This window comes from Caenorhabditis elegans, chromosome IV (assembly GCF_000002985.6).
Source record: "Caenorhabditis elegans chromosome IV".
NCBI lineage: Eukaryota > Metazoa > Nematoda > Chromadorea > Rhabditida > Rhabditidae > Caenorhabditis > Caenorhabditis elegans.
In genome coordinates this window covers 5,880,611-5,905,222 of record NC_003282.8, presented here as the reverse complement: position 1 = coordinate 5,905,222, position 24,612 = coordinate 5,880,611, and the positions used below count along the sequence as shown (strand labels likewise).

At 33.2% G+C, this 24,612-nt stretch overlaps 6 protein-coding genes, 57 non-coding genes and 1 pseudogene across 65 annotated transcripts; 32 read left to right on the top strand and 32 right to left on the bottom strand.

Annotated features, from left to right (window-relative positions):
* Positions 1–490: 490 nt before the first annotated feature.
* Positions 491–511, bottom strand: 21ur-10945. Its single transcript, NR_054889.1, has one exon.
* Positions 492–512, bottom strand: 21ur-13959. The gene has a single exon (NR_054888.1).
* Positions 513–860: 348 nt separating this feature from the next.
* On the bottom strand, positions 861–881 carry 21ur-5320. Its single transcript, NR_054887.1, has one exon.
* Positions 865–885, bottom strand: 21ur-13403. Its single transcript, NR_054886.1, has one exon.
* A 435-nt stretch (positions 886–1,320) lies between these two features.
* 21ur-4177 lies at positions 1,321–1,341 on the top strand. The gene has a single exon (NR_054885.1).
* A 482-nt stretch (positions 1,342–1,823) lies between these two features.
* On the top strand, positions 1,824–1,844 carry 21ur-7005. The gene has a single exon (NR_054884.1).
* A 23-nt stretch (positions 1,845–1,867) lies between these two features.
* Positions 1,868–5,626, top strand: H04M03.12 (Ras-associating domain-containing protein; the record flags this gene model as incomplete). 2 transcript variants are annotated; one of them, NM_068487.5, is made up of 5 exons in its annotated part: positions 1,868–2,072; positions 3,810–3,972; positions 4,175–4,324; positions 4,374–4,508; positions 5,314–5,556. In NM_068487.5, the coding sequence occupies exons 1-5, from the start codon at positions 1,870–1,872 to the stop codon at positions 5,554–5,556; spliced, it is 894 nt and encodes a 297-aa protein (NP_500888.3). In that variant the 5' UTR covers positions 1,868–1,869. The 2 variants fall into 2 exon arrangements, with proteins under 2 accessions (NP_500888.3, NP_001343799.1); NM_001356924.3 differs by having other exon boundaries at positions 4,374–5,626.
* 21ur-5108 lies at positions 2,400–2,420 on the bottom strand. The gene has a single exon (NR_054883.1).
* Positions 2,535–2,555, top strand: 21ur-2745. The gene has a single exon (NR_131532.1).
* 21ur-12492 lies at positions 2,536–2,556 on the top strand. Its single transcript, NR_131531.1, has one exon.
* Positions 2,539–2,559, bottom strand: 21ur-3101. Its single transcript, NR_131530.1, has one exon.
* On the top strand, positions 2,897–2,917 carry 21ur-9141. The gene has a single exon (NR_054882.1).
* On the bottom strand, positions 3,644–3,664 carry 21ur-918. Its single transcript, NR_054881.1, has one exon.
* On the bottom strand, positions 4,055–4,075 carry 21ur-2309. The gene has a single exon (NR_054880.1).
* On the bottom strand, positions 4,558–4,578 carry 21ur-13364. Its single transcript, NR_054879.1, has one exon.
* 21ur-8746 lies at positions 4,561–4,581 on the bottom strand. Its single transcript, NR_054878.1, has one exon.
* 21ur-8996 lies at positions 5,179–5,199 on the top strand. Its single transcript, NR_054877.1, has one exon.
* 21ur-14315 lies at positions 5,182–5,202 on the top strand. Its single transcript, NR_054876.1, has one exon.
* Positions 5,281–5,301, top strand: 21ur-9817. Its single transcript, NR_054875.1, has one exon.
* Positions 5,282–5,302, top strand: 21ur-1649. Its single transcript, NR_054874.1, has one exon.
* Positions 5,627–5,791: 165 nt separating the features above from the next.
* 21ur-2522 lies at positions 5,792–5,812 on the top strand. The gene has a single exon (NR_054873.1).
* A 298-nt stretch (positions 5,813–6,110) lies between these two features.
* On the bottom strand, positions 6,111–8,582 carry pck-3 (phosphoenolpyruvate carboxykinase (GTP)). Its single transcript, NM_068486.5, has 7 exons — positions 8,508–8,582; positions 7,836–8,460; positions 7,399–7,691; positions 7,261–7,352; positions 6,748–7,108; positions 6,451–6,697; positions 6,111–6,398 (listed from the first exon to the last, which is right to left on the bottom strand). Exons 1-7 carry the CDS (start codon positions 8,533–8,535, stop codon positions 6,170–6,172), a joined length of 1,875 nt encoding a protein of 624 aa, NP_500887.1. The 5' UTR covers positions 8,536–8,582; the 3' UTR covers positions 6,111–6,169.
* On the bottom strand, positions 7,101–7,121 carry 21ur-12254. Its single transcript, NR_054872.1, has one exon.
* Positions 8,583–9,047: 465 nt separating the features above from the next.
* 21ur-3843 lies at positions 9,048–9,068 on the bottom strand. The gene has a single exon (NR_054871.1).
* 21ur-4682 lies at positions 9,051–9,071 on the bottom strand. The gene has a single exon (NR_054870.1).
* A 263-nt stretch (positions 9,072–9,334) lies between these two features.
* On the bottom strand, positions 9,335–9,733 carry nspb-6 (Nematode Specific Peptide family, group B). The gene is made up of 2 exons (NM_068485.4): positions 9,508–9,733; positions 9,335–9,459 (listed from the first exon to the last, which is right to left on the bottom strand). Exons 1-2 carry the CDS (start codon positions 9,703–9,705, stop codon positions 9,403–9,405), a joined length of 255 nt encoding a protein of 84 aa, NP_500886.1. The 5' UTR covers positions 9,706–9,733; the 3' UTR covers positions 9,335–9,402.
* Positions 9,734–9,878: 145 nt separating this feature from the next.
* Positions 9,879–9,899, bottom strand: 21ur-3134. Its single transcript, NR_054869.1, has one exon.
* A 375-nt stretch (positions 9,900–10,274) lies between these two features.
* On the bottom strand, positions 10,275–10,295 carry 21ur-9090. The gene has a single exon (NR_054868.1).
* A 320-nt stretch (positions 10,296–10,615) lies between these two features.
* 21ur-12565 lies at positions 10,616–10,636 on the bottom strand. The gene has a single exon (NR_054867.1).
* Positions 10,617–10,637, bottom strand: 21ur-15019. The gene has a single exon (NR_054866.1).
* Positions 10,638–11,678: 1,041 nt separating this feature from the next.
* On the bottom strand, positions 11,679–11,699 carry 21ur-6448. Its single transcript, NR_054865.1, has one exon.
* Positions 11,700–11,893: 194 nt separating this feature from the next.
* Positions 11,894–13,658, bottom strand: H04M03.3 (DeHydrogenases, Short chain). The gene is made up of 4 exons (NM_068484.6): positions 13,338–13,658; positions 13,037–13,122; positions 12,809–12,991; positions 11,894–12,451 (listed from the first exon to the last, which is right to left on the bottom strand). Exons 1-4 carry the CDS (start codon positions 13,626–13,628, stop codon positions 12,010–12,012), a joined length of 1,002 nt encoding a protein of 333 aa, NP_500885.1. The 5' UTR covers positions 13,629–13,658; the 3' UTR covers positions 11,894–12,009.
* Positions 13,269–13,289, top strand: 21ur-198. The gene has a single exon (NR_054864.1).
* Positions 13,659–13,906: 248 nt separating the features above from the next.
* Positions 13,907–13,927, bottom strand: 21ur-9873. Its single transcript, NR_054863.1, has one exon.
* A 749-nt stretch (positions 13,928–14,676) lies between these two features.
* Positions 14,677–14,697, bottom strand: 21ur-2797. The gene has a single exon (NR_054862.1).
* Positions 14,698–14,978: 281 nt separating this feature from the next.
* Positions 14,979–14,999, top strand: 21ur-15369. Its single transcript, NR_054861.1, has one exon.
* Positions 15,000–15,167: 168 nt separating this feature from the next.
* On the top strand, positions 15,168–15,188 carry 21ur-3682. Its single transcript, NR_054860.1, has one exon.
* Positions 15,189–15,401: 213 nt separating this feature from the next.
* glf-1 (Amine oxidase domain-containing protein) lies at positions 15,402–19,388 on the bottom strand. Its single transcript, NM_068483.5, has 7 exons — positions 19,268–19,388; positions 18,391–18,681; positions 17,358–17,693; positions 17,100–17,261; positions 16,683–16,874; positions 16,450–16,578; positions 15,402–15,849 (listed from the first exon to the last, which is right to left on the bottom strand). Exons 1-7 carry the CDS (start codon positions 19,385–19,387, stop codon positions 15,649–15,651), a joined length of 1,431 nt encoding a protein of 476 aa, NP_500884.2. The 5' UTR covers position 19,388; the 3' UTR covers positions 15,402–15,648.
* 21ur-13457 lies at positions 15,926–15,946 on the top strand. Its single transcript, NR_054859.1, has one exon.
* 21ur-12754 lies at positions 15,928–15,948 on the top strand. The gene has a single exon (NR_054858.1).
* On the top strand, positions 15,929–15,949 carry 21ur-6391. Its single transcript, NR_054857.1, has one exon.
* On the top strand, positions 16,194–16,214 carry 21ur-7066. The gene has a single exon (NR_054856.1).
* 21ur-10911 lies at positions 16,197–16,217 on the top strand. Its single transcript, NR_054855.1, has one exon.
* 21ur-1235 lies at positions 16,416–16,436 on the top strand. Its single transcript, NR_054854.1, has one exon.
* Positions 16,651–16,671, top strand: 21ur-8665. The gene has a single exon (NR_054853.1).
* On the top strand, positions 16,936–16,956 carry 21ur-15611. Its single transcript, NR_054852.1, has one exon.
* On the top strand, positions 17,043–17,063 carry 21ur-8828. The gene has a single exon (NR_054851.1).
* On the bottom strand, positions 18,886–18,906 carry 21ur-9365. Its single transcript, NR_054850.1, has one exon.
* 21ur-13737 lies at positions 18,887–18,907 on the bottom strand. Its single transcript, NR_054849.1, has one exon.
* 21ur-10386 lies at positions 19,169–19,189 on the bottom strand. Its single transcript, NR_054848.1, has one exon.
* An 893-nt stretch (positions 19,389–20,281) lies between the features above and the next one.
* On the top strand, positions 20,282–20,302 carry 21ur-9034. Its single transcript, NR_054847.1, has one exon.
* A 320-nt stretch (positions 20,303–20,622) lies between these two features.
* Positions 20,623–22,642, top strand: H04M03.11 (uncharacterized protein). The gene is made up of 7 exons (NM_068482.4): positions 20,623–20,700; positions 21,143–21,303; positions 21,637–21,707; positions 21,863–21,963; positions 22,007–22,152; positions 22,203–22,310; positions 22,358–22,642. The coding sequence occupies exons 1-7, from the start codon at positions 20,694–20,696 to the stop codon at positions 22,469–22,471; spliced, it is 708 nt and encodes a 235-aa protein (NP_500883.2). The 5' UTR covers positions 20,623–20,693; the 3' UTR covers positions 22,472–22,642.
* 21ur-11318 lies at positions 21,818–21,838 on the top strand. The gene has a single exon (NR_054846.1).
* Positions 21,819–21,839, top strand: 21ur-10904. Its single transcript, NR_054845.1, has one exon.
* On the top strand, positions 22,578–22,598 carry 21ur-9681. Its single transcript, NR_054844.1, has one exon.
* On the top strand, positions 22,581–22,601 carry 21ur-11131. The gene has a single exon (NR_054843.1).
* Positions 22,643–22,887: 245 nt separating the features above from the next.
* Positions 22,888–24,503, top strand: srv-23 (annotated as a pseudogene). Its single transcript has 7 exons — positions 22,888–23,088; positions 23,331–23,436; positions 23,478–23,587; positions 23,641–23,787; positions 23,879–23,988; positions 24,065–24,176; positions 24,355–24,503. Coding segments are annotated over exons 1-7 (935 nt in total).
* 21ur-3144 lies at positions 23,191–23,211 on the top strand. The gene has a single exon (NR_054842.1).
* Positions 23,194–23,214, top strand: 21ur-5976. The gene has a single exon (NR_054841.1).
* Positions 23,595–23,615, bottom strand: 21ur-11186. The gene has a single exon (NR_054840.1).
* Positions 24,102–24,122, bottom strand: 21ur-12897. Its single transcript, NR_054839.1, has one exon.
* Positions 24,105–24,125, bottom strand: 21ur-14847. Its single transcript, NR_054838.1, has one exon.
* On the bottom strand, positions 24,106–24,126 carry 21ur-14234. The gene has a single exon (NR_054837.1).
* 21ur-14368 lies at positions 24,279–24,299 on the bottom strand. The gene has a single exon (NR_054836.1).
* Positions 24,504–24,612: the final 109 nt, after the last annotated feature.

Here is a 24,612-nt window from a genome sequence, read left to right as displayed (position 1 = left end):
TACCTTTCAGTTTCAGAAAAAATGTGTCAAATTCTGAATTGTGTTCAATTTAATAAAATTTTCTTGTTTTTTGGAAATTAATATTCAAAACTGGATGCAGACAAATTTAGAGATTAAATCTGTAACTTGCTACATTTTTTTTACTTTGTAAATTTGTAAATTACTCTGTAAAAATTTAAACGTTTAAAAATTTGGTAACAATTTTGCAAAACGGCGACAAAAATAAGTAAAAGTCGAATTTGTTCCTTGAAAAATTTTTTCCTGTTTCCTGAAACTCAAAACTTAGTTTGTCAATTCGTCGTCTTTTAAGATTAGTAGAAGCTGTCAGTAAAGCAGGTTATAAAGAGCGCAAAACTTTTTAATTTTCAAAAATGTTTTCTAATTTTCAAAATTCTGTAATTATCAGATGTATAATACATGTTTAAAATACTGTGGTTAGCTAATCACAACGCTTTTGAATTAGGAAAACTTTTAGCAGTTGACAATGTTAAAATCAATAGCACAGAATCAAATGATAGTCTATTAAAAAACTCGATATTAAAAAAATACAGTGAAGCAGAAAAAACTCGAAAAAAAAGAATTAAAAAATTAATAGATTCTGTAAAGATGTCAGATGACTAATTGTTTTATAATGTCTTAAATTTGAAATCCTCTTGAACTATCAAGAAGGGGAACCACATTATAATCGAATCACAAGGCTACACTTCTTTTTCATTCCTTTTCATTTTCAATGTTTGTTTTGTGTTTTACTGTTTCAGTTAGATATACTATACACCTAATTTTATACAAATTTTTATAACGTGGGAACCACAACTTTCATATCTTTAATTCTCAACGTATGACACTGAATAAAATGTATTGTTACCGCTGTTCAAAACTGAATGAAAACTACTTATTTTTTCGAGTTTAAAAAACCAAGCTGAAACATATTATTATTTTAAGAAAAAAATCCGTCTAAATCACAATTAATTATATATCTCGACACAGCCCCATTGGTCTCAACGGAATTATATTCATTTAAACTGACGCCATTCCATGGCTACTAGATCAGCTGATCAAATTTTTTTATTTCAAATTGTTGGTTTCGGTTGCCAAGCATTTTGTTTTTGCCGTTGCTTGTTCTCCCGCGGGGTTGTATAGCTGATTAGTAACTTGACATTTACCTCGTGTACTTTGAATATGATTTGAGTTGGTATATCATTCGGGAATCGTTTATCGTATAAAAAGCCGATAAAAGTGCAGAATAACTTCAAAGTTTCATTTTAATTTTTTTCTGTTTCACAGCTTTTGTAATAAATTCTTTATCATAATGGAAAACAATCTTGGTGAAATTTTCTTTGTAACTTTTAATTACATAACTTATCGTGTATTGCTAAATTTTGAAAAATAAACAAACTGGTTACAAAAGTCAAACAGAAAATCTGCTTCTTAGTGCTCAATAAGTGCTCATTAAGTTTCTTTTCCCAAGAAATCACAGATGCACATGCTAAAAGCGTGAAATTTTGTCTGAAATTCAGAAAAACCTCACAAAACCAGTTCAAATAAAAAATCCTACTTTAAAATCGTGAATTTTTTTTGCCCAACTTCACTGTTTGAATTCCCTCTAACATGAAAACTGCATGACCAATCAGTGATTTGCTATGTTTTCTTTTGAACCAATCAGGTGCAGTGTGTGTGTTCGAAGACGCTGATTGGTTTGAAAGTGAATTCGACTTCTCATATTGGAATCATTGCGTGTTCAAACATTTTCTCATTTTCCAAATTTTTAAATTTTTCTACCGTTTCAACATCTATATTTTAAAATTTACGTTTTGATTCTACGATAGTGATATCTTATTACTAAATTATTATCAAATTTCCAATTTCCAGATGCCCGATCTAATGGATCGCCGAGCAACATCGGCGTCGATCCCAACAAATTCGAAATCTTCAGTGAAACCTCTTCCTATACCAAAATTATCTGAAGGAGGAACACCAATCGAGTCAGCACTCAAATCAAAACGTTTCAGTCTTGTACATATGCCATCAAAACAAGAACGACGAGTCACAATTAGACCGTATGAAAGCTTCAGGTGAGTCAAGTTGCTCAATGAGCTGCAAATTGTCTGCTGGAAGTGAAGGGGGGCTTAGTTAGAGAGACTGAGAGAGAAAGAGAAAACATTTTTATTCGAAAACATGTTTTGATTCTGTGATTTTTTGTTGGTAGACTGAAAAAGATGAAAAAAAAGTAGAAAAATGTCGGAATCAAATCAAACAATTTGTACGGGGCGCCTTCTTCCAACATATGTTTATTCAACTGAATAAATCGGTAATTGGGTTCAATTATTAGATTACGGAAGCTAAAAATTGAGTGGGAGGCGAGTTGATAAGGGGTTTAGTCTAGGAAATGTTGAGAAGAAACAAATTGGCTAAACGTAGCAGTACTAATGTTTGAAAATAATAATTTATTGCAACAATAAGAAACCGCAGAATTTTTGAAAAAATGTTCTGTTTCATAATTGTGATGAATATGATAAATATTCTATAAAAAATGATTACACAAGTTTTATCCAGTCCGTAACTTCAAAAAAAGTATCGGCAGAATAGATATCTTACATGAAACATTGCGATCTTTGAAAAGTTTCAGTAAAATTTTATTAGTGGCCGAAGTAAAGTACTAAATGATCTTTTTTAAAAAATGATATCTGTGTCACACTTGTGACAAGTAAATAAAATTAAGCTTGAAAAACTGATTCTATACTTCTAGTCATCGTTGAAAAATCAGAAGCTAAATTTTTCCTTATACATTTACTATGAGTAATTGCAATCAGCTTTTTGATCATTTTACCCTGCGAGAAAATAGAAAAAATTTCTGTTTCAGATATCTGATAAGTTGCTGATGAAGGTGTATCATTATTGGTTTATTTGAACTTCAACGAACTAAAAACTGGAATCAATGAAGTTTTTAACACTTTAATCTGCCTCATAAACAAAATAAGCTAAAAATTATATAATTGCAATATTAAATAAGTGATGGAACTTAAATTCAAGTATCATTGCTCATAAAAAGTTCCTAAAAATTCAATATTTATTGACCAAATAAAAAAATTGCAATTATTGTTTCAATGCTTTCAAAATGTTTGTCTTACTTTAATTGTTAATGGAGACGAAAAATATTTGTTTTGCCACAAACCCCTAATTTATATTGCAACTCGTTTTTTCATTCATTTTTTAAAGTTTCCATACTTGCAGAAATTTTTGATCTTAAGATCATGACCAAGGGTGTCAATGTCCCCTAAAAATTTCGAAAACGGGACAACGGGAATTCCCGTTCCCGTGAAAATTTTAAAAACGGGAAAACGGGAATTCCCGTTCCCGTGAAAATTTCAAAAACGGGACAACGGGAATTCCCGTTTTTTTGAAAACACTCAAAAAACGGGACAAACTGGGCGGTTTAAAAAAAGAGTGCATAGTTGGCGTAAATTTTAGTGTATTCGAGGCAAATTATTAAAAAAAACTGCATTATAAACATTTTTATCGATTTTTTCAATATTAAACAGATATTTAAAAATCCAAAAAATGAGGGAAAATGTCCCGTTCCCGTGAAAACATCCCAAAAACGGGACAACGGGAAAAACGGGAAACGGGAATTGACACCCTTGATCATGACTAAAAAGTTTTCTGAACACGAGAAACTATAGACATTCTTTAAAGTGATACAATGAAACATACTTTTTTTTTGAAATTTTGTTGAAATTATTTTTTTAAAAAAATAAATCTAGGAAAACCGGAACACGGATATCTTTTTTTTCGAATTAAAATGTTTTTAGGGAAAGGAAAGAAGACAAAAAAGATTCTATCACATTCGGGTACGCTGCTTTGAGCACAAATGAAGATGAATCTAGAAGAGACTTGGAAATGGAAGACGGGCGGCCTGTCTCACCGTCTCCATCAATTTTCTCAATTTATGGAGATGAACCTGGTCCTTCAACGGTAAGCATGTTTATCTTTAAAATACAGAGGTTATTAATATTCGATTAATTCTACACTAAATTTCAAATTTCAAAAAGATGAACACAGATTTATCCACAGAGCAACATTGTTATAAATCTTGCCGAAAATTAAATGGTCACTTTGAAATAGTCGAAAATTACTAAAAATTTCTGAATACTTTATGGTCTGATTTTTCTTTCAGATTTGTGAGCAACCAGTTGGAGCACAAGCCGACGTTTTTATTGCCTCCTTAGGCGAAAAAAAGTTGAATCAAATCAAGAAATACCTGGACTCAACGCCTCGTGAAGAACATATGTACTTTTTATGGGTAAAGGATACGGAATGCAATAAGGTACTGTTTTATGAATCCTAAAAACATGTAATAAATTTGTTAATTCCAGATAACAGTAATATCAATAAAAACATTGGAAAATCACTTAAAGAATGATAGTCGTGTGCGGAGAGTAAAATGGAGGCATTTATCATCTGAAAGAGTTTCCATTTATCGATATAGTTTGCCTGCGATCACTTATGAAATGAGTTTTATAAAGTTTATTATTCAAGAAATTTCGAAACTCCAACGTTTTTTTAATCTCTTCTGAAGGAACAGTATTAATATACACATGAAGTGGAAGTATATATACTATAGTGAAACAGTAGAAAACATTTTTAAAAATTTAAAAATTTTTGGTAGATTTTATTTAAAAACAAATCTGAAATATCAATAACGTTTTCGGAGAATAACCGCTCACAATAAAAATTGTAAATCGTATAAAGTTTTGTCAGATAACTTCCAAAATTTAGAAAAAAAAATCTGATGTGGCAATTCTATTATAGATTATGTACTTATTATTTTTGATTGAAATTTAATGTCAAAATATCTTTTTAAAGTTGTTTAATCTCAAAATTGTTTTCATTTCATTCGACAAGTTTGAAAAATGTATGAAAATTGCCTTGAATTTTTGAATTTTTCATGGCATTCGTTCATGACATTTTTGAGCACTACTTTGCTACAAAAATTAAAAATATTTTCAGATCAGACACATTTTTTTCTGTATAAACAAAATTTACTTTTTCTAAAACATGCCAAGAATTGCTTCACATCCTTATTTTTGAAAGAAACACTGTATGGAAAAAAATTTCAAATTCATATTCAAATACTGTTTCAAGTTTTTGACAAATAACTTCCTTATTAGTTACATTCGATGTTTCTGTCTAGCTCGACATTTAAAAAACCTTATTTATAAGCTAAACTACAAACTATTGTTTCACTCTGGAATTATCAACATAAACAAATATTGAACATGATTAGACGATTGGTTCAATTTGCAACATTTCCAGAAATCCAAAATGTGTAAAGAATGTATGTGCCGTCACAAGAAGCTGTGTCTTCTCCTCGTCTGGCTTGCATTTGTACTATTTCTCTGCCTTGTCGTTGTTCTTGGATCCTTATCACCAGATGATAGAACACATCCATTTGCTCATAATCAATCAAGAACAATTCCACCTCAATCACTGCTTTTAGCCCAACAACAGCCACCACATCTTTCAAATGTTCTTATGAATACTTCATTAGTTGGATAATCAATTCATAACCCTATTCTTTTTGTTTTTATTTACAAATGTTCTTGTGCCAATGTGTGGTAATGAATTTTTCAATGGGTATTTATCCATTTTTTCCTGTTTTCTTTTGTGTTCTTACGCTTGAAGGGTATATGTGCCATGTTTTCTGTTTGGGAGCTATTATATAATTTCTGAAAGTTAAAAAAATTTCTGTTTCAACATCATAAGATGAGTATACACATTTTTCTAAAAACACTATATCCGTGTATTTCGTAGACTGCCAAAAATTAACAAAATATGATCACTTTAATTCGATATATTAATTAATTTATTTAATTAATTTATTTACGCTCGCGAGGAGACGTGGAAAAAGTTGATGAAAAAAGAAAAATGTATACATACAATAGATCATAAATACAATACACTGAATAAGAGGGATAGAAACAAGAAGAATAAATAGGACTATTCAAGAAAATATGAAATATGAAAAAAATAAGAAAATATTTCAAATGTATAGTCTTATTTTTGGTGTCTAGGAGTGCACTACCTTGCGTGCAATGTTTATATTGTTGAATGAAGAAACTTTTTTATTTCCAATAATCTTTTCAGTGAATCAGTTTTTGTACTGTATTCTTTAGAGGTTTGCAGCCAAATCGGTGAGAACTTTGTCGAGTTGTGGTGGAAGAGAACACTCCATTTGAAGATTGAAAAATGCACGCAGCTTATTGAGCTCGGTGAGCCAGAAGCGAATGTCCACTTGCAGAAGAGGTGCCAAGTTGGTTCCAGCACTCAATTGAAGTGTTTTCGGAACTATCCCAAGTCCAGAAGAGATTGTCTTTGAGAGATCGGCTGGGTTGGCACATCTGAAAAAAGAACTTGATTAATTTTTTTAGTCTCCAAATTGAGCCCACTCACCTTTCATAGATGTATTCGAAAATCCTTGCGTTATCGACACCACCGGGCCAAAGTGGTTTCCCATCAACTTCCTGGTACAAGTTGGTGAAGAAGATTTGCGGTGGCGGAGGATTCTCGAAATTTTCAGATGACGACTTGACTCCCACACCCATCTCCAGCCAATGTTTTACGTATTTAGCAATGCTAAAGTTGATGGCATCAGCACGAAGCATCGGGCACTCCACAAGGATTCTACGTGGTGAAGCTCCTGGAATTGGATAATTTACAGGTTCATAATATTATATTCGAAAAGCTCACCTTCTACACTTTCTTTAACACTTTCTTCGGATATCTTTTGTTGCTTCATAGAACTGACTCGAATACCAGCAGCCACACATACACCTTCTTCCCAAGTATTTGCCTCTAAGATCAGAGGATACTGGTCGTGTCTGCGATTTGCAAAAATGAGTGCAGAAATTGGAACTCCGACGTCGGATGCCCACTTCGTGCTCTGTGGATCAAAGCTTTGGATTTGATACTCCGAGATGACTCCGGTAAGAAGGTTAGCGAGGTTTTTCGGAGATCCGAGTTCTTCCATTTCGTCATTTTCCGGGCTGAATCCGTATATTTTTCCGTCATGCCAATGGAGCCAAACAGATTTTTCGCTGACCACTGTGACCTGAAATATGGCAATTACTGTAATCGTCTAGCCGTAATTAGAGACTACGTGCAACCGACAAAGATATAGGCCCGCGACGAACTGATGAAAACATGAAGCGCCACTTTAAAGGTGTGCCCACATTCTTTGAAATTCCTCTCGACAAAACTTACTTTCCATCCCGGTGCAAGGCCCTTCGAGAGTTGAAGACTATCAATAGTTGTCAGGCTACTGTAGCACACGTGGATCGTGTCATTTTTGGGATCTTTAAATATATTGTCAAACACAGGACTGATTTCTTTTTGACTTACTGGTAATCGCCAAAATTGCCGCGCTCTCTGCCAACCATCCTTGTTTGGCACCCAACCAGGACGCCGCATGAACCGAGAAAGTCTTTCCATATCTTGGAGTTCGTCCAAAAGAGTGACCATGAGCCCATACTTCTTGATCATCGTGCTTCAGAACGAGGAAACTACCAACTGGTGTCTCAACAGGAGATGGAGTCACGATTTTGCGGATAATCGGACGCGGCATGCCGATTGTGTGAACGCATCGCAGAAAGTTGGTGGTGGCGGCGATGTGGTCCCAGATGTTTGAGAGAACTCTGAAATGAAATAAGTTGAAGTTTAAAAGCTTTGTAGCCATCAAGGCGAACTATGCCTACGGAGCTCAAACGGAGATTTTCATACGCATAACCAGTAAGTCAGTCTGCAGGCAGACATTGCGTGCAATCTATGATCTACCATACCTAAAAGTGGTTCTCAAATTGAGCACCAGAACCGGATCATCAGTAATCTGGACTCCAACCACCGCACGCCGACTTCCGATTGTTCCCATCGAAAATGGTACCACGTACATGGTGCGTCCACTCATCGAACAGTCAAACAGTTTTGTCTTGTTAAAATCGAACATCTTCTGCGACATGTAATGCGAGCTGAGACGGACGTTTTCGATGCCTTCTCCTGATCCTGAGCTTGATGTTCGGCTTGCAGAGGCGTTTGACAAGCTGATTCCTGGATCCGCATCCAGTCGGTCCTTCGTCACAACGCTGACGTCATCATACCCAATATCCGCCATTTTCAGATGGAAACGATCTAGCATTTGCTGCTCCTCGTTACCAAACTCGTTGGCAATAGCGTCACGGAGCTCCTGAGCCTCGAAAACACTTCCGTTGCAGATCCGAACAGCGCATGGTGTCATCAGCTGCACACAATCGTTGAGGAACGTTAAGACTTCTGGCGAAAGCCAAGTAAGATCGCCCTTGAGCACGGGGACTTGTCCGAAGTTCGGGACGATCAGTGTATTGTGCTGACGTGGAACGATAAACTGGCAAACATCATTTAGCCGATCTCGAGTTTGGATACTTGGAAATTCTAAAAAGATGCACTGATGTTGGAGAAATTAAAAAAGCAAAACTCACGACATGTTGGACAATCAGTCTCTGTCATAATTTGAAATGAAATACTCTGTATCGAGAGAACTGATGCAAAGTCGAGAAAATTGAGAAATAGATTTTTTCGAGGAGAAGTGGAGTTAGGGGAGGGTTTTTTTAAATCTTAACTTTGTTAAAATGGAAGTTCACGTCAAATAATGTGTCCTTTTGTTCTGATTCTTCGATAGTAATATATTTAAAATTTATTGGTGTTTACGCGTATTTATTTTGAAAAAAATGTTTCATTATGAGTCAACACTTTTTTTGGCAAATCGCTGGCGAGCACTTTTTTGTTCATGACTGCATTTTTCTCAATTTTCCAAAATATGTTTCCCGCCTTTCTTTTTGCCAAGAAATCGCATATCATATAAATTTGTTTGCGAGGAAAAATCGTTCGCTAACCATTCGTTTCTTCTTGTGTCGGGTCGTCAATCACCCATAGTTAAACCGATTTGACAATGTTAGGAAGGTTTTTAGAAAAAAAAGTTGTAAACAACTGAATGCACTTTTGAGGATATATGTGACGATTGCTTTCAACTAGCAGTGCGATCAATATTTTAAAAAAAGGCTGGCCTATTTGTGCGCAATGTGAAACCGATTTTATCAATTGTTAAAGTTCAACACCAATCATAATATTTTATTGTATTCGCCTCTAATGTAGGTTAGTGGCATTCCGAAAAAACATAAACCCTAAATGTGTTGTTGGCATTTTTTTTCAGAGTTGCTATTTTAGTAAAGCGGTGTGAAATATTTTCGGTAGATTCTCTGAGTATTTGAAGTTTTAAAATTGGAAATTGCTTATACTGCTCGTGTGTCAAGAAAAATCATTTATTGTTGATGCCATTTTTTCGTATAATACACATATCCAAAAACTTGAGATCTTCTACTGATTGTTGGTCAACTTTTGAGTTGGAACAGCAGATGCTCGAGCTTGTTGTCCCTGAAATTTAAAAATTTATAATTTCAGTTTCCCAATTCACAAATTCACCTTATTAGATCCCCATCCATAGAAGGCAGTTGGGTAGGCGGTAGCTCCGTAAGCGTAGGCATATGGGTAGGCAGAGGCAGCAACTGGAGCAGCTCCATAGTAGTATGGAGAAGCAACGACTTCCGGTGAGTACACCACTTGGGAAGAGGAAATACAGAAAAGAGCAAGAGCCAAGACGATCAAAGACTTTTGGAACATGTTTGAATGAAGACTTGAGAGTGATTTTGATGGAAGAAAATGTACCGCTTTTATACGATAATTTGATGTTTGCATAGACTTACTCTTTGTTTAATAAACTAGTGTTGCGCTTGACGCCTTTACCGAAAAAAGTTATATTTGCTAGTAATCTTTTTTTAGATTTGCTCAAGTTTGCATGAGATAGCGATGACGGATTGAAAAAAATAGAACAAAAACAGTTTTTACTTACCCAATGAAACAGTTAAAATTTAAATTTCAAAGATAACAACCTATTTTTCTTCTCAGGTATAAATGTATAGTTTACTTACTGTGAATTTTGCTTCAAATTTGGTTTAATAAATTTTGTATACAATCATTCATTTCTTTTACGGAATTGATGTCTTTCACAATATAATTATTGTGTTTCTATTTTTCTATTCAAAAACATTTTGAAAAATCTAATATATTTTAAACGTTGTCTAATCTTTATTAATTTTTATTCAAAATATTCTGTAATTTATGCAGACTGTTAAACATTCTCGGTAGGGCTATTGTTTCTCCAGATGCAACACAAACTTAGGAAATTATGAGGTTGGAAAAACGTCAGTAAATTGAACTATTTTTTCCAGCAAGGCTTTAAATAAACTTCGAAACAGTAAATCTATTTTTGAAATGTTCTCGGTTTTGTTTTGCTTTTAATTTTTCATATATAATCAGATGTATTTATGGAAATTTACTCTGTAGATTTGTTCTGAAATATCAAAATTAGTGGAAAAAAACAGGATTCAACTCGTTACACCGAGACCCACAGCACATTTATTTTTGAAATGGTCTTGTTTTTATTTTCATTCCTATTCAAAAATTGATATTGTTTAGGAACAATCATTTGAATTTCCTTTAAAATATTAGAATAAGGAGATAATTTTTGGAAGTCTTATCATCAGCTGAATCGATTAAAAATGTACCTTGACAAGAAGTTAAACACATTTTGCAACCGCATTTTTTGAATTTTTTTTTCAATTTTGGGTTAAAAATTCTATACCTTCCATAATCGAAAATTTCATTGAAAATCCCTTGTTTCCAATATCCAAATTTCCAATGAACCCATAGATCCCTTGTACTCGAATGTTTTTGCTCTTTTTTTAGTCTCACAACAACTACTCAATTTCCGTATTTGCTCCTGTCTAGTCATCGCTTGTTTTTCACTTTGCTCTTTCTGGTAGAGTCCCCGTTGGTGGCGCGAAAATATGTTATTCGTAATATGTATTTTTTCAATAGAAATAATAGTGAATAATATTATAATTAGCGATTCTTTAGACGTTGTTATTTTGTTGAAACTACTGCAAAACCGAAAGTTGTTTGAATCATTCGGTTTTCTGCAAACTCCGTCATTTCATAGTACAAATGAAACCGGTTCAGGAAATGAATTTTGTTATTTTGACCTCAATATTCCGAATTGTAAGAATAAAAACAAAAGAAAAAAGTCATGGGTTCAGTTGGAATTAATTGTATTTGTTGTTGTTTTGGTTTTAATTTGACCAGAAAAAGTTTAGTGTCCGTTTTACTGTAATTCTAGACCATTTGCTCTTACTCTTTGCTCTTGAAAAATATTTACTTCAAAAGTTAAAAAAAAAGACTAAAAACTTGCATTCAAAGAAACTCAAACTATCTCTGAATTTTTTTTTTGAGAAAATATTATAAAATCTTATAAACTATTGAAAAAGGTAAATTTACAGGAATAGAAAAAGTGTGTTTTAAAGGGATTTTTTTAGTTAAAAAAAACAAAAAAATAATCAGAAAAAAAACCAACCCCGGGTGCATGCCTATTCCCAGGCCTTCTTTTAAAGCACACATGAAAATTTGATCTCAAAAACTCAGAAAATTCGGAAGAATAGGAATAGGAAGGTACGATGTGTCAAGCAGACATGTGAACCTGAAATCTTGCGTATTATGCGACTCTAATGAATTTTTTTTTATTAATTTCATTCTTTCTAGGTTCTTTTTCCGAAGTATTACTGATACAACATAAATTAGTTGGGGTGTTATAAAAAACATGAAACAGAAATTTTTGTACACTTGTCGCTAGAAACCATGGAACAGGATATTTTGGGTTTTCCATAAATTGAACATTTCAAGAGGTTAAACTCCAATAATTTTATCCTCTTGAAAAACATTTTTTTAGTTTTGCACACTACTTCTTAAAACTGACGCATTTCACATAGTTTATTGTTTTTTTACAAAAGATACTTTTTAAAAAGTGAGGTAGAAAAAGGAATACTCGTGAAACATACAAACATGGAAAAAATAAAATAAAATGTTCATAATTTAATTTCGAATCTTAAATTGCTCGAAAACTTGTTCAAATGCCGCAATACTCTTTTCTGAACAAATCAATTCCGGCAATTTCGAAGACTTGTCCGTCTTGTAGAACATTCCAGCAGGCAATGGATTCTCAGCGGCACGAACAAGATTGGCACCAGCATCGGCGAGAGAAGTCGTGAACGGACGAGCAAGTTTAATGTAGAATTGCTGACGAGCCGGGAGATTTGACATAATATTTGTGTAGACAGTTCCCGGATGAACACTTGTTGCAGTGATATTTGGAAGATTGCATTGAGAAATTGAAGTGGAGAGGGTTGCCAGACCAATCTTCGAAATTGCATACTTTCCAGCACCCGAGACATCTGTTGGAACTAGAGATTTCTGCCAATCGGTCACTTTTTCCGGATTGAAGAAGCGGATGCCGAGTGGAGTGGCGTTGTGGAATCTGCAATTATTAGTTGTATGACATATTTTAAGTGAAATTAAATTCATGTTTATTTTCTATTCAAAACACTCTAGAAATTACTGAAAAGTATTCAAAAGTTATTGAAACAGCAAAATTTTTACTGAAAATTGTTATTTTTTTAATTTGTGTGCAGGGAGCATCACCAGTAGGGAAATTATAAAAACTATTTTTAAAGTGTTAAAATGATAAAGTACCACGGTAAAACTTCTAAAAAAATTAAAACGTTTTTAAATTTCAATCAAGAAGTGGTGATTAATCTGTGAAACTTTCGGTGTGCAAATTTTGAAGTTTCACTTCAAATTCGTGGTAAGACCCGTGATGTTCATATTTACTTACTTGACAAGAATCGAAGTGCTGAAAACAAAATGAAGAGAGCGTTGATCATCCCGTCGACTATCGATTATCTTATGTGCAATCATATATGAAGAGACCAAGTTTGTCATCATTGTCGCTTCCCGATCCTCACGAGTACGTCCTGGTTTTGGATTCATGACTCCTGCGTTGAGAATGCAGATATCACTGGAAAAAAGTGTGAGAGTTTTAATTAAGGTCTCAGTATCTTACAATTGCTCCTCAGCAACTTGGCTCGCAAATTTGATGACCTCGTGTTCCAGTGACAAGTCTGTTTGGATGAAGCGCGGTGTGTTGTTCTGAAAATTAAAATTTGAAAATTATACAAAATGATTATTTAAAAACTAAGGTTCTCATGTAAGATTGCCGTAGGCTGACTTTTCTGATATTTTATTTACTGTCTCAACTAAATTATTGATAGCTTCTATCTTTTGATATATTTTAATTATTCCGAATTGTTGCATCGGTAGCTAAAATTCACCCGTATGATTAATAAAATTTAAAAAAAACTCACAAATTTCATCTGACACTGCCCAATCACATCCTTCGCCTTGTTCGGGTCTCGTCCCGAAATTGTGATCTCATGTTGCTCGGCGGCGAGCTTCAACGCGGCTTCTCGCCCAATTCCATCAGTACCACCAGTTATGAGGACACGTGACATCGCAGAGCAACGAGCTGTAGAGACAAACGACGTCGTTGCCGTAGTTTTGAACCATCCGATAGGCTCCGCCCATTTGTTTCGAATCGCCGCCCACTGGTGGGTGTGGCCAAGAAGAAGACGACGAGAGGATGAAGACACTGACATCTGGGGTCGAATATGGGAAGGAAATGAAAGAAGTTGAAAAAATACAAATTAAGGGAAAATAAGTTTACGTTTTGGCGCTGGTGATCTACAATGTTACACTGAAAAATTGTAGATCAAAATTCAATTTATTCCGAACAGAAAAGTCATGTTACATATTAATCATTTAATTTGTGAAAACACAGATAATTTTTGATGGTTTTCTATTTATGAATTCTAGAACAACAAAAATATTAAAAAGTCGGTTTACAGTTTCTGTTGCTGATAGTGAATAGATAATGGGACAGGAAAAAAGGAAAAGATTCATGTTTGAAAAGATATCGGTTTTAGATGGCCATGTTGAAACAGTAATCAATGTGAATTTTTAGAAATAAAAATTGTTCAAACTAGAAAAATATAGTGATTTTGTTTAAATTTTAGGAAACAATGATAAAATTGTGTGATAAAAGGTTTGTATTTTTTGTAATTGACAGCTGAACTCTATTTTTAAACTTTTTTCTGTTTTGCGTTTGTTAGTGCAAAACAATTATGTTACTTCAAATGATAGGATTATAGAAAGTTTTCGATTAAGTTTTTTTGATATTCTTGCTAATTTGTGTTTAAAAAACTTAAGTGTCACTCCTAAAAAAGCAAAATGTTAATCTGAAAATGGTAGAAAAAATTCCCTGCAAAATCATTTTTAATGTCCGGGAATCAATGAAAAAGTTGCCGCAATTCAATAAATTCCACATAAATTAATGATAGTTCCATTATCACTCAATGCCCTTAACATAAATTTATGTCTAGTTCATGCATCTGACCAGTACAGATTTCCAATAAAAATACGGTTTTAAATTCTCTTAAATGTACTTCCCAAAACGTTTCCTTTGCACTTTACAACACCACAATGAAAAAAAAAGATTCCACGATAAAATGATGATAGAAGAAATGGTTTTTTTCTTAAAGTGCGTTTCATCCTTCTGCTGGTCAATAGTTTAACTATATTGCACTTTTAAACGAGGAATGTCTGCGTCTTGCTTGGTTTATTCAGTTTTTAATATTAATGACAACAATGCATATTGATGGAAACCCATTAGAACAATCAGAAGTTTTTTGAAATAAATGGTTTTAGTGAAACAGTATATAAAAACTATGAATAAATGATCAACGAATTTTAGTTTGGTTGTGAAAATTTAAAAAATACTGATCAGGCACAAACTAAAAATTCGAGAGAACTATCAAAACTATATATTTTTCAAAACTTTATTTAAAGTTGTGCAACTATTAGTTTTATCAATAAAAATACAATATAAATTCAAATAAAAACTTGGTTTCAAAACCCACATAACTTGTGAAGCAATTCGAATGAACCGATACGTTGTCTTGAGTTTCATGATAATCTCTGTCATTCACATCACAAACATTTTTAAAATCAATGAAAAATTGTTTTTTTGTTAAATAAATAATCACTAATACTACTTATTGAAATTGTTGAACAAAATCTGCGTATAAAAAAGTCGGTTTCAACTCCCAAATATGTCTTAAATCCTCAGATAAACCCACTTCAACAACAACATTATTTTAAAAAAGATTTTAGTGAGTATTATAGTGAATATTATGAGTTCAACTCTCCACCACGGGAAAATTTTTTGCGAATTTTTCATCCCAAAAAAAAAGAAAAAAAAGGTCCAGAAAAAACAAACAAACATTTTTGTCGCAGTCACCGAGGACCTAGCTCAACTCTCCACCACGGGAAAATTTTTTGCGAATTTTTTCATCCCAAAAAAAAGGTCCAGAAAAAGCAATACTTTTTATTATGAACAAAAATTTTTGAAATCAACAAAAAATTTTATTACCAAAAATAAATTACGTTTCAAATACACTTCAAAAAAATTGCGAAAAATAATGGTATTGCACAAATTCATAGAAGCTAATTTCAATGAAACTCTGTCGAATCGATCAAATTTTGAGAAATCTAAGACAAAAATTGAAAAATATAATAGGATTAATTGAATTATTAAAAGCGAAAAAGTCATAATCAAGCTTATCCCCGTGGAATAGTTGGAACTCCGGTTTTGTAAAGTTTCTCTGGTTCTCCAAGAATTACTCGATCAATGAATTCCTTTCCTTGAATGAAACAATGATCTTGGTTTGAAGCCTCATACTTCCATCCACCGAAACGTCCACGAGAATAGATTTGATGACGTTCGAGCTCTCCGTGAGCACGGGCAAGCTCACGGTCACGCTGAAAAATTTAATTTTTTGTTTTATTTTCTGCTGTTTTGAAAAGGTTTTTTATGGAATGGTACAACTGATGTTTTTATTTCCCGTTAACTTTCTCTGTTTAAGAATTAAGGAAATTATGAGAATTATATAGCACATATATGTACTAGGATCTCACGAAGCACGAAAAATACAAAAATGTTGCCAAATAAAAAGGTGAAGTTTAGAAAATATTCGTGGTTTTGTTAGTAGACACTATTTTGTTTAATTCTTAAAGAACAGTCGAAATACAGTTAATTGAAAACTAGGTACATTTTTTACTGTTTCATTGGGTTAAAAAATAAGAAAGATTTTCTTTCGGAACATTGATTTACGCGCTAATCTGAGCAGAAAAAAATTAATCAATGTTTGTCGAACCCTTATAAATCATATATTATCTTTACTTATTTTTTACTGTCTGAGTAGTATAAAACCTAAATGTTTTGAAATTTTAATTTGTTTCTTAAAGCACTTTTGAATAACCCCATAAAAACAAATTGCTACTGTTTCACATTACTCTTGAAACTCAATTAAAGTGTGGTAATTTAATACGATCCATACGATGTTCATTGAAATTACTTACATTTGGAGTTGGAATTGGGTATCCATATGGCAAAGTAATGGAATAAACCGACTCAATAGCCTCACGAGTGATCATATCCTTGATGACAAGTCCATCAAGTGTCTTCTTGACCATCTCTTCCTCGGTGATCTATAAAACTAATTCATTTTAATTTGCTGTTCCACATTTTTTAGATCAGAATGAAAATTTGTTCGAATTTAATGAACTGTATTGATAAAAATTACAATACTAACCGGATCATCGATTGGCCGAGCACACTCGCACATGACAGACCAATACTTATCACCATCTGGAGTCACTTCTCCGTATCTGCTGAGAATTGTGACACGGAAGAATGGAACTTCACGATCTGGGAAGTAGAGCCATGTGAATTTCTCGAGGAATGAGGTCATTGGCTTGCGGAGTCCAACTCCCACAATGAACACCTGGAAATTGTTTTCACTGTTTCATCGAACTAATAAATAACATGTTGTTCTTTCGGAACATCGTGTTGAATGCTTGAGATGAAAATAAATAAATGTTCTTTTGTCTCAAAATGTTATTTTTGCATTTTCACATTGCTGTTAAATACATTTTAAAGGACCAATCCAAGTTTGATCAACCCAACTGCTAATTCTGATTTTCTTTACAAAACTCTAAAAAATCCAAACCTTATTATGAACAATATCCAATGGAGCAGTGATTTGTGTGTTGTTCACAAGTTGATCAATTGGAGCAGTGTTAAGAAGAACATCATATGACATCTTGGTTGGCTCGGTTTGTCCCTTTTCAAGAATCTCAACGGTCTTCTCCTTGTGATCGACTCCGGTGACCTGGAAATGGATTTTTTATAGTTTAAATGCACGGTCCAGCAAATAAACTAAAACTCAAAGAAAATTCACTTCACGCAAAAAACAGTATACGCTTACCTTATTGTTGAACTTGAACCACTCATTTGGCAACTTCTTTGCCATCGAATTCCAAACATTTCCAGTTCCTCCATAAGTTGGGAAAGTGAAATAGGAATTTGGTCCCCATCCAAAATCAGCATTAGCCAACTCTGCTTGATCCATTGAGCAAAGCTCCTCGAGCTTCTCCTGTGGAAGCTTAGCAACACGAGATCCAACCCAATTTGGAGACATTTTTAATGGCTCAACAGTCCATACTTTCTTAGTGTATGGTTTGAAGAAAGTGTTAAGAATTGTTGGTCCAAAGTGTTGGAGAACCCATTCTTCAAAGTTGTCTGGGGTAGTTCCGTCTTGTGGCTGTAAAATAAGTTTGAATGTTTTTTTTTAGCCAGCATGACTGGGTGGTTAAGTCTAGTCCGAAACTGTATTAAAACTGCAGATTTTAGGTAACTTTCTAATGCTATTTTCTGAAATTCCGTGAAAGTTGGATTGAAGACGGTAAGTGGGAGAATTATCAGTTTTCCGGCTACTAATTCACAAACTACATAATATTTGTGATCATTCGCAAAAATCGGTTTTCATACAACATATTCAAATTTTATTCTCCCAAATAAATCTCAAGAGAATTTTTCAAAAAAGTAGAGAAAAACTTTCAATAACCGTATAAAAATCAAGTTCGAAAATGCTTTGAAATTTCATTTGCCGTTCAGCTAATTGGTGTTCTAGAATGTTATTTTTGCGCGGGAATTTGAATTTCAATCAGTTCCGCTTATTTTGAGCTGAATTATCTCTTTACATATTTGTTCTTTTTTTTTAATGTTTGTTTAGAGATTCCTACTGGGAGTTTCAGTAATTTCCCCACACCAACTACACCCTCTTTAAAAAATACTGTTTCCGAGTATTGATAAATTACAATCATGTACTTCCAATTATTATTTAAAGTTTGAATTTCAACAAAATGAAATCTTTTAATTCAGATAAAACTAATATCCGTTATCCACAAAGAAGATATTGATCTAATGAAGTTTTAGCTTCCCTTTCTCTTTTCACTTACATTCTCATATCTCTCCTTCAAATCAGCAAGACAACGGTTCTTAACTTCATCCGGGAACAATGGAACAGCGAATTGAGCTGGATATGGTACCAAATGGATTCCTTTCTTGTCATACAAATAATTCATATCAACCATACAGTTTCTTGCCAACTTATTCCAGTCATCAACAGCCCATTGAGTAGCCTTCTCGTAGTATGGGTAGTTGTGATTGAAAGTGATATGACCTCCCATATCCCAGAGGAAACCTTTCTCATCGGTTACAGTGCAGGAGAGTCCTCCAGCAATGGCCTCCTGAAACATTATTTTTAGAATCAATACAAAAATTGAGCTATTTTTTTTTATTTATTTTAACATCCTCGAAATTTTGGCTGATTGTGAGGTAGAAATATTTACTGTTTCCAAATATACATTTTTCAGATTCCTTTTTTTATTTCATTAACGGCACAATTTCCGTAAAACATTATTTTGATATCCTTGAGAACAGTTAAAATTATCTTTCAAAGGCAAGAAAAAAAAATGAAAACGAGATTTTAGTCTGTTAGTCAAATACTAAACGAGAAACAGTTAAAATTTTTGATTTTCAGTAATCGTCTCCATTATTATACCGGTAGCAGTTCGCGTCACGTCACATTTTCCCCATATCTCGCCCGATAGATCTCAAAGTTTGTTACCAAAAATTGTACAAAAGGCTTCTGGAAGGGAGCTAAGAGTAAGAAGGAGGAGACAAAACATCATTTCACGCTTTGACCGGGGAAAATGAAAATAAAAACAGTGCGCAAAAAGTGGAAAACAATAATGATTGAAGAACGAATTATTAAATTATGTAATATGTAAAACGTGAAACCGCAAATTTTAGTCTTCAAAAATGCACACAAACCTGTTCAAGAAGAACAATTTCAGCGTTTTGAGCAGCCTCGTTTCCCTCGTTTTTGAGCTCATTGAGCCGGTAGGCAGCTCCGAGAGCCGTTGGTGCAGCACCAATGCAAACGATCTTCATTCTGAAGAACAATTAAATGATTTTGTAACATATTGTAACTGTAAATCAAATGAGAGAAGAAAGCGAATAAAGAAGCCAAGAGAACACGGAGAATCTCGTTTCTAAACAATGAGCGAGGAAAAGAGAAAATGCATGGAGAAGGAAAAGGATTGGATTTTGACCCAGATCCTTGAGAAGAATGAGAGATCGTAAATTGTTGATAAGTGAGAGGAAGATATTCACCCCCTTCAATGCCTATCGGTGTATTAATTGCTTCTAGTGAAAATTAATAAAGGCGGAATCAATAGATATTCAAGAGTGCCAGAGAACCTGTCCTTTTGTACTTTTCCCCACCTTCTCAGACTCTCAAAGATCCACCACTGACTCCGCCCAATTCGTGTTGTTGATCTGATTATCTGTTAGAAAGGGCAAAAATTGTTAGACAGCCGATATTGCAGATCAAAATTTGAGATTGCGGAGCTGCTTCCCTTTTTAAATGATATTTATCTCTTGCTTAGAAGTTTTTATCCGATTCTGGATACGGAATTTGGAACGGGATTTTGAAGTCGATGATCTGCAAATGAGATAAACGCGGGAGGTTGGGGCGCTCGACAATTTTTTCTATCCAAATAATACACTGAGAATCTTTTGACGTCATGCAAAGAATTTTGAGAGTCTAAAGAATCCAAAAGTCCGATCAACAATCGTTGGATATTTCCGGTTATTATAGGAAATTAGACTGAAATATCTGCTTCGAATTATAGTTGAATGTCTGAAAAGTTATGCAATGAATCCTTCAAATTGGTCTCGCAGTGGTAACAATTTTTAAAATAGTAATTAATTTTTATGTGTATATCGCTTAAAAACTTACGGTTTCACGATACCACAGAAGGTGTTGGGTATAACTTTTTACGATCAGTCTATGAGTGTATGTAGTCTAGTCATTGATGCTTTAATGATAAATAACTTAAAGTTGATATATTTGTTTCAAAATTTAAAATGGGCTTAAAAGTAGAAATGAAAAAAAAAACCGATTTTTTCACTGAATGACATGCGATTTTTTTCCATAAGATATCCTTAAAAAATAATTGTGACATCACACCTTGAAAATATTTGGTTGGCACTTGTAACAGAGAACTTACCAAAAATAATACATGCTCTCTAACTCCTAACTGTTACAATTCTAATTTTCTTAAAACTATTATTTACGTGGACTTTCCTGAATTTTTAAAACAATCTGAACGTAGATTTTTTAAGACAAAACTTCCACGTTTCCTGTCATTCTAATTATTTCTTATCACTCAACTTTGAGATTAAACTTCGAAAAATGAGACGTAAGTAAAATGAAAATTGTGCTTCCGAATAGGGCTGTGCGGCTGATGACTCGGCTGATGAAGACAATCAAGTTTTTCAACGTGTTAGCACTGATCAATTAAAGAATATTTGTATTTGCAGTATTGGCTGAGTCATGAGCTTCTTATTCTAGAAAAACGTTTTTTTTTAAGTGCACACACCTTGACAAAACAGTCGGCTTTTTGAATCAGCCGAGTAACTCGGCTGTCGGCTGTAGGCTGATTGGAAAAACGAGTTTTTCTGGAAGGGGTGTGCACTTTTTAAAAAACTTTTTTCTAGAATTAGAAGCTCAAGACTCAGCCGATATGGCAAATACAAGTATTCCCTAATTGATCATTGCTAATACGTTGAAAAACGTTGATTTGCTCCATCAGCCGAGTCATCAGCCGCACAGCCCTACTTCCGAAAACCCCAGATTTTCAGATTTATTAAACACAAGGACATATTTTTCAATTACAATTTTATTTTTAATTACAATCACAGTTTTGCAATCTGAATCGGCTTTTTCAACGATGGCTAAGAAATCCACGGAAACTGCCACGTTTCCGTCAATTGAACCGTTTAGCGATTTCGATACTTGTCAGGTATATTGTGGGGATGTGTTCTGATGATATGAAGAAGGATGATAATCTGAAATAAAAAATATTAAAACTAAATGGGCATTATGAATATGTAAAATGAAAAAAAAACAATTTTCACCAAATTTTTAAAAACATTTTTGAAAAATTCAACTTGTTTTACTTTTTCTTTGCATTTTCTTTTCATACCTCATTTTTGTATATTTGTTTTGTACATTGATAATGCAAACTATCAAAAGCTAGAATGTATTAAAAAAAAGTTTTGGGAAACCTGCAAAGAAGAAAATCATATAAAACACTCACTAGTCATGGTGGTAGCACACTAATAGAAATTTTTAGACTGTTCCATCGGGTCATGCTTGCGAACATTTTTGTTCGGTGCTCAAAACTGCTCATGAGAATTACAACCGGTTAGTTTGAAATTTTTCAAATATCAAATAACAAAAAAAAACAAATTGAAAAATTGAAAAAAATGCCTGTTTTAAATTTATAATTTTACTGCTCAAAATTTTAACATTTATTTTCAATCTAGTTGCTGTTAAACTTAATACAGTTTTAATTTCAGAAAATCCAGTTACTTTCTCCATTATATCCTTGGAGGTATTCTTGTCGTTTTGTGCCTAATTTCCATTGTTTTGTTTATTAAGATATGTGAAATGAAGAAAGGTTGTCACATTTGCTATTTTTAACATTAATTCAAAGTTTTCAGACCACTCCGACGAGATGAATATTACTCAATTGCATGAAAAGGAACAGAAACGAGAAGCTTTGTTTGCAGAAAATGATCCGGATGCCGAATCTTCAAAGTTTAAGAAGAAAGGAGGAGTTTTGTTGGCAACTAATTTGGATGAAGCGGTATAAATTCTCAATTATATTTTCCAACGTTCTCTTTTCCAAACTTTCAGTTCAAACAAAACTGTGAAGACTTGAAAGACGTAGAGCTGGGAAAAATTGAGTACGATGAAACTAAGAACGATCAGTACGATTTTGGGGATGAGTACGACAAGATTAAGGTAACTTCGGCGTTTTTCAAGTATTTTTCCTACTTTTTATTGTTCAGGGCAAAAAATCAAAGGACATGTCTCCATCAAAATCAAAATCAAGTCCGAAGAAAAGATCAAAATCGCCGAAATCAAAATCACCGAAATCTCCGAAATTGAAATCAGTTTCTTAAAAAAGAAATCAGTTTCTTTTCAAGAAATAAACAGTTAATTCGTCCATAGTTCATATTTTACTGTTTCAATAACTACTCAAAAAATTTGTGAAAATCAACAATTCAATATTCTTGCCATTAACTTTCGAATAGTTTATTTGTTCTGCTTTCATATAAAAATAATTTATTAGACGGTGATAAAACTTTAAAAATAATATTATGCAAAATTTCTTGATTTATTTCATCGTGCAAAGTAAAATTTATGAAGAATAGAGTAAAGTTTAATATATCGAAAATTTTAATCTGTCTGAACTGGACCAGCAGTTGAAGCTGAAATAAATCTTTATTACTTTACCTTGCTGATCATGAGTTCGTAAGTTTCATATCGGCTTATTGCTGCTAATCTCCCAGTAAACTCAATTGTTTCAGTGATTCATATGGAGAATTTGAAAAGGCCGTGGATACAAAATCAATAAGTGGATACAAAATCAATAAGTTATCAATGGCCTCTTTTGGTTTTTTATTTTCTTTTTGTAACTGTGACTCCAGTTTACATTTTAATATTTATATGTATTTCGAGAGCTAGAAGGACTTCAGTTACTTTTAAAACTACATTTTATGTGATTTTGATTCAACATGTCAGTTTCAAATTTACAGCGAAACCACATAATTTAAAAATTAAATACAAGCTTGCACTGTTTCATTAGGTGTATTTAATACTCTATGAAAAATTGAAACATTGACAAATTCAATGGGTTAACAAAAGAAAATTTGCATACCACGTTTTTTTAAATATGATACGACTTCTAATTACACAATTACACAGATGACACAATTTTTATGTTCAGAAATTTAAAACTCTGTTGATTGTCTTTTTAAGAGTATTGCTGATATCATCTCCCTGACGTTCTACTTTTTCCAAAAGGTCTCCTACAGTATCATGCCACGCTTTCTATTCAAATATCAAAACTTCCGTATTGCTGCAGGTATGAATGCATTCAGAAAATAGTATTGATCAATATTACAGTAAACTACAATGGTTTATATTGGCTATTTGTGATTCGTTGTAATGGAATTGCACTAATGACTATTCAGAGATACTTGTCAATTGTTAAATCAATTAGTACTATTACTAGGGTAACAAAAAATGAAATAAACTTGAATAACGTGCATATACACAAAATGTTCAGCTTATTCACAATTTGAAACAGTGGAAAATTTTCATGCTATACTGGTTTTCGTCAGTTCTATTTAGTATAATTTGTTTCTCAAATCCTGAAATTGGATTTGATTCCCCTGAACGAATGATTTTAGTTATGGATCCAGCTTATATCAGTGTATGTGGTTCTTGGCTTTTAGCTTTAATTCAGACACAAAAATTTCTGAAAATTCGTCCCTTTCCTAAGTTTTTCACATGTTGAAGTTCAGAATACGACAAAAATTTTATTTGTTTTTGTAATGGTATCATGCATGATTTGTCTAGTATTTTATGGACTTATTGTGAAATTTATTAGAGGAAATACACAATCCGTTTCCAAGTAGGTTTCTGTCCATTTGTTTTTTTAATGATTTTTAGAATTCCGACAAATTACATCTAGAAACTCTGATTTTTAGAACTTTGCAAAGAGAAATCCGACTGGCTTTCCAAGTATTTCTATCACTTGCAGCTCAATCAATTTTACTGGTTTATTTATTTTTCTCATATATTTTTGCTGAAACTGGCAACGTGGGTTTTTCTAGAAATATGTTTACTTGCAGAGTGCTAATAAGAAACACGTATATTATTTATTGCTCAATGGTAACGTGAGTATTTCTGGAATTTTTTTAAACGTTGTAAAATGCTCCGGAAATATTATGAACTTCGGTCACAGTATACAATGCTTATCTGAAACAGACATTTTTAGACTGCCCAGATTGTGAACACAAGAAGATTTTTCCCACTTGCCTATGGAACTATTTCTTTTATCGGCCCATTTACAATACTAATTTTTAATAAAGACGTCCTGAACAATGTAAAACTTCTGCTACTTGCCAAAAAATTGTTGAGTTGATTTCAATAATTTTTCTTTAAAAAAAGTGATTCTATTGAAGAATGGACAAATTGAATCGTCAGTGGTATCAATAGTAAAAACAACAAATGCAGTTTCTTCTTCTCGTATAAA

Excerpts from the sequence above, each read along its gene's own strand:
- pck-3 (NM_068486.5), bottom strand. The coding sequence starts at position 8,535 with ATGACAGAGACTGATTGTCCAACATGTC. Across the intron at positions 7,692-7,835 it reads AATTTGAGAACCACTTTTAG|AGTTCTCTCAAACATCTGGG; the intron begins GTATGGTAGATC and ends ATTTCATTTCAG. Across the intron at positions 7,109-7,260 it reads GCCTTGCACCGGGATGGAAA|GTCACAGTGGTCAGCGAAAA; the intron begins GTAAGTTTTGTC and ends GCCATATTTCAG.
- nspb-6 (NM_068485.4), bottom strand. The coding sequence starts at position 9,705 with ATGTTCCAAAAGTCTTTGATCGTCTTGGCTCTTGCTCTTTTCTGTATT. Across the intron at positions 9,460-9,507 it reads ATGGATGGGGATCTAATAAG|GGACAACAAGCTCGAGCATC; the intron begins GTGAATTTGTGA and ends TTTAAATTTCAG.
- glf-1 (NM_068483.5), bottom strand. The coding sequence starts at position 19,387 with ATGAAGATCGTTTGCATTGGTGCTGCACCAACGGCTCTCGGAGCTGCC. Across the intron at positions 16,579-16,682 it reads CTCGGCCAATCGATGATCCG|ATCACCGAGGAAGAGATGGT; the intron begins GTTAGTATTGTA and ends TTAGTTTTATAG. Across the intron at positions 15,850-16,449 it reads ACCCAATTCCAACTCCAAAT|CGTGACCGTGAGCTTGCCCG; the intron begins GTAAGTAATTTC and ends TAAATTTTTCAG.
- H04M03.3 (NM_068484.6), bottom strand. The coding sequence starts at position 13,628 with ATGTCAGTGTCTTCATCCTCTCGTCGTCTTCTTCTTGGCCACACCCAC. Across the intron at positions 13,123-13,337 it reads GGCAGTGTCAGATGAAATTT|AACAACACACCGCGCTTCAT; the intron begins GTGAGTTTTTTT and ends TTTAATTTTCAG. Across the intron at positions 12,452-12,808 it reads AGCACTTCGATTCTTGTCAA|ATTCCACAACGCCACTCCAC; the intron begins GTAAGTAAATAT and ends TAATAATTGCAG.
- H04M03.11 (NM_068482.4), top strand. Across the intron at positions 22,153-22,202 it reads CAACTAATTTGGATGAAGCG|TTCAAACAAAACTGTGAAGA; the intron begins GTATAAATTCTC and ends CCAAACTTTCAG. Across the intron at positions 22,311-22,357 it reads ATGAGTACGACAAGATTAAG|GGCAAAAAATCAAAGGACAT; the intron begins GTAACTTCGGCG and ends TTTATTGTTCAG.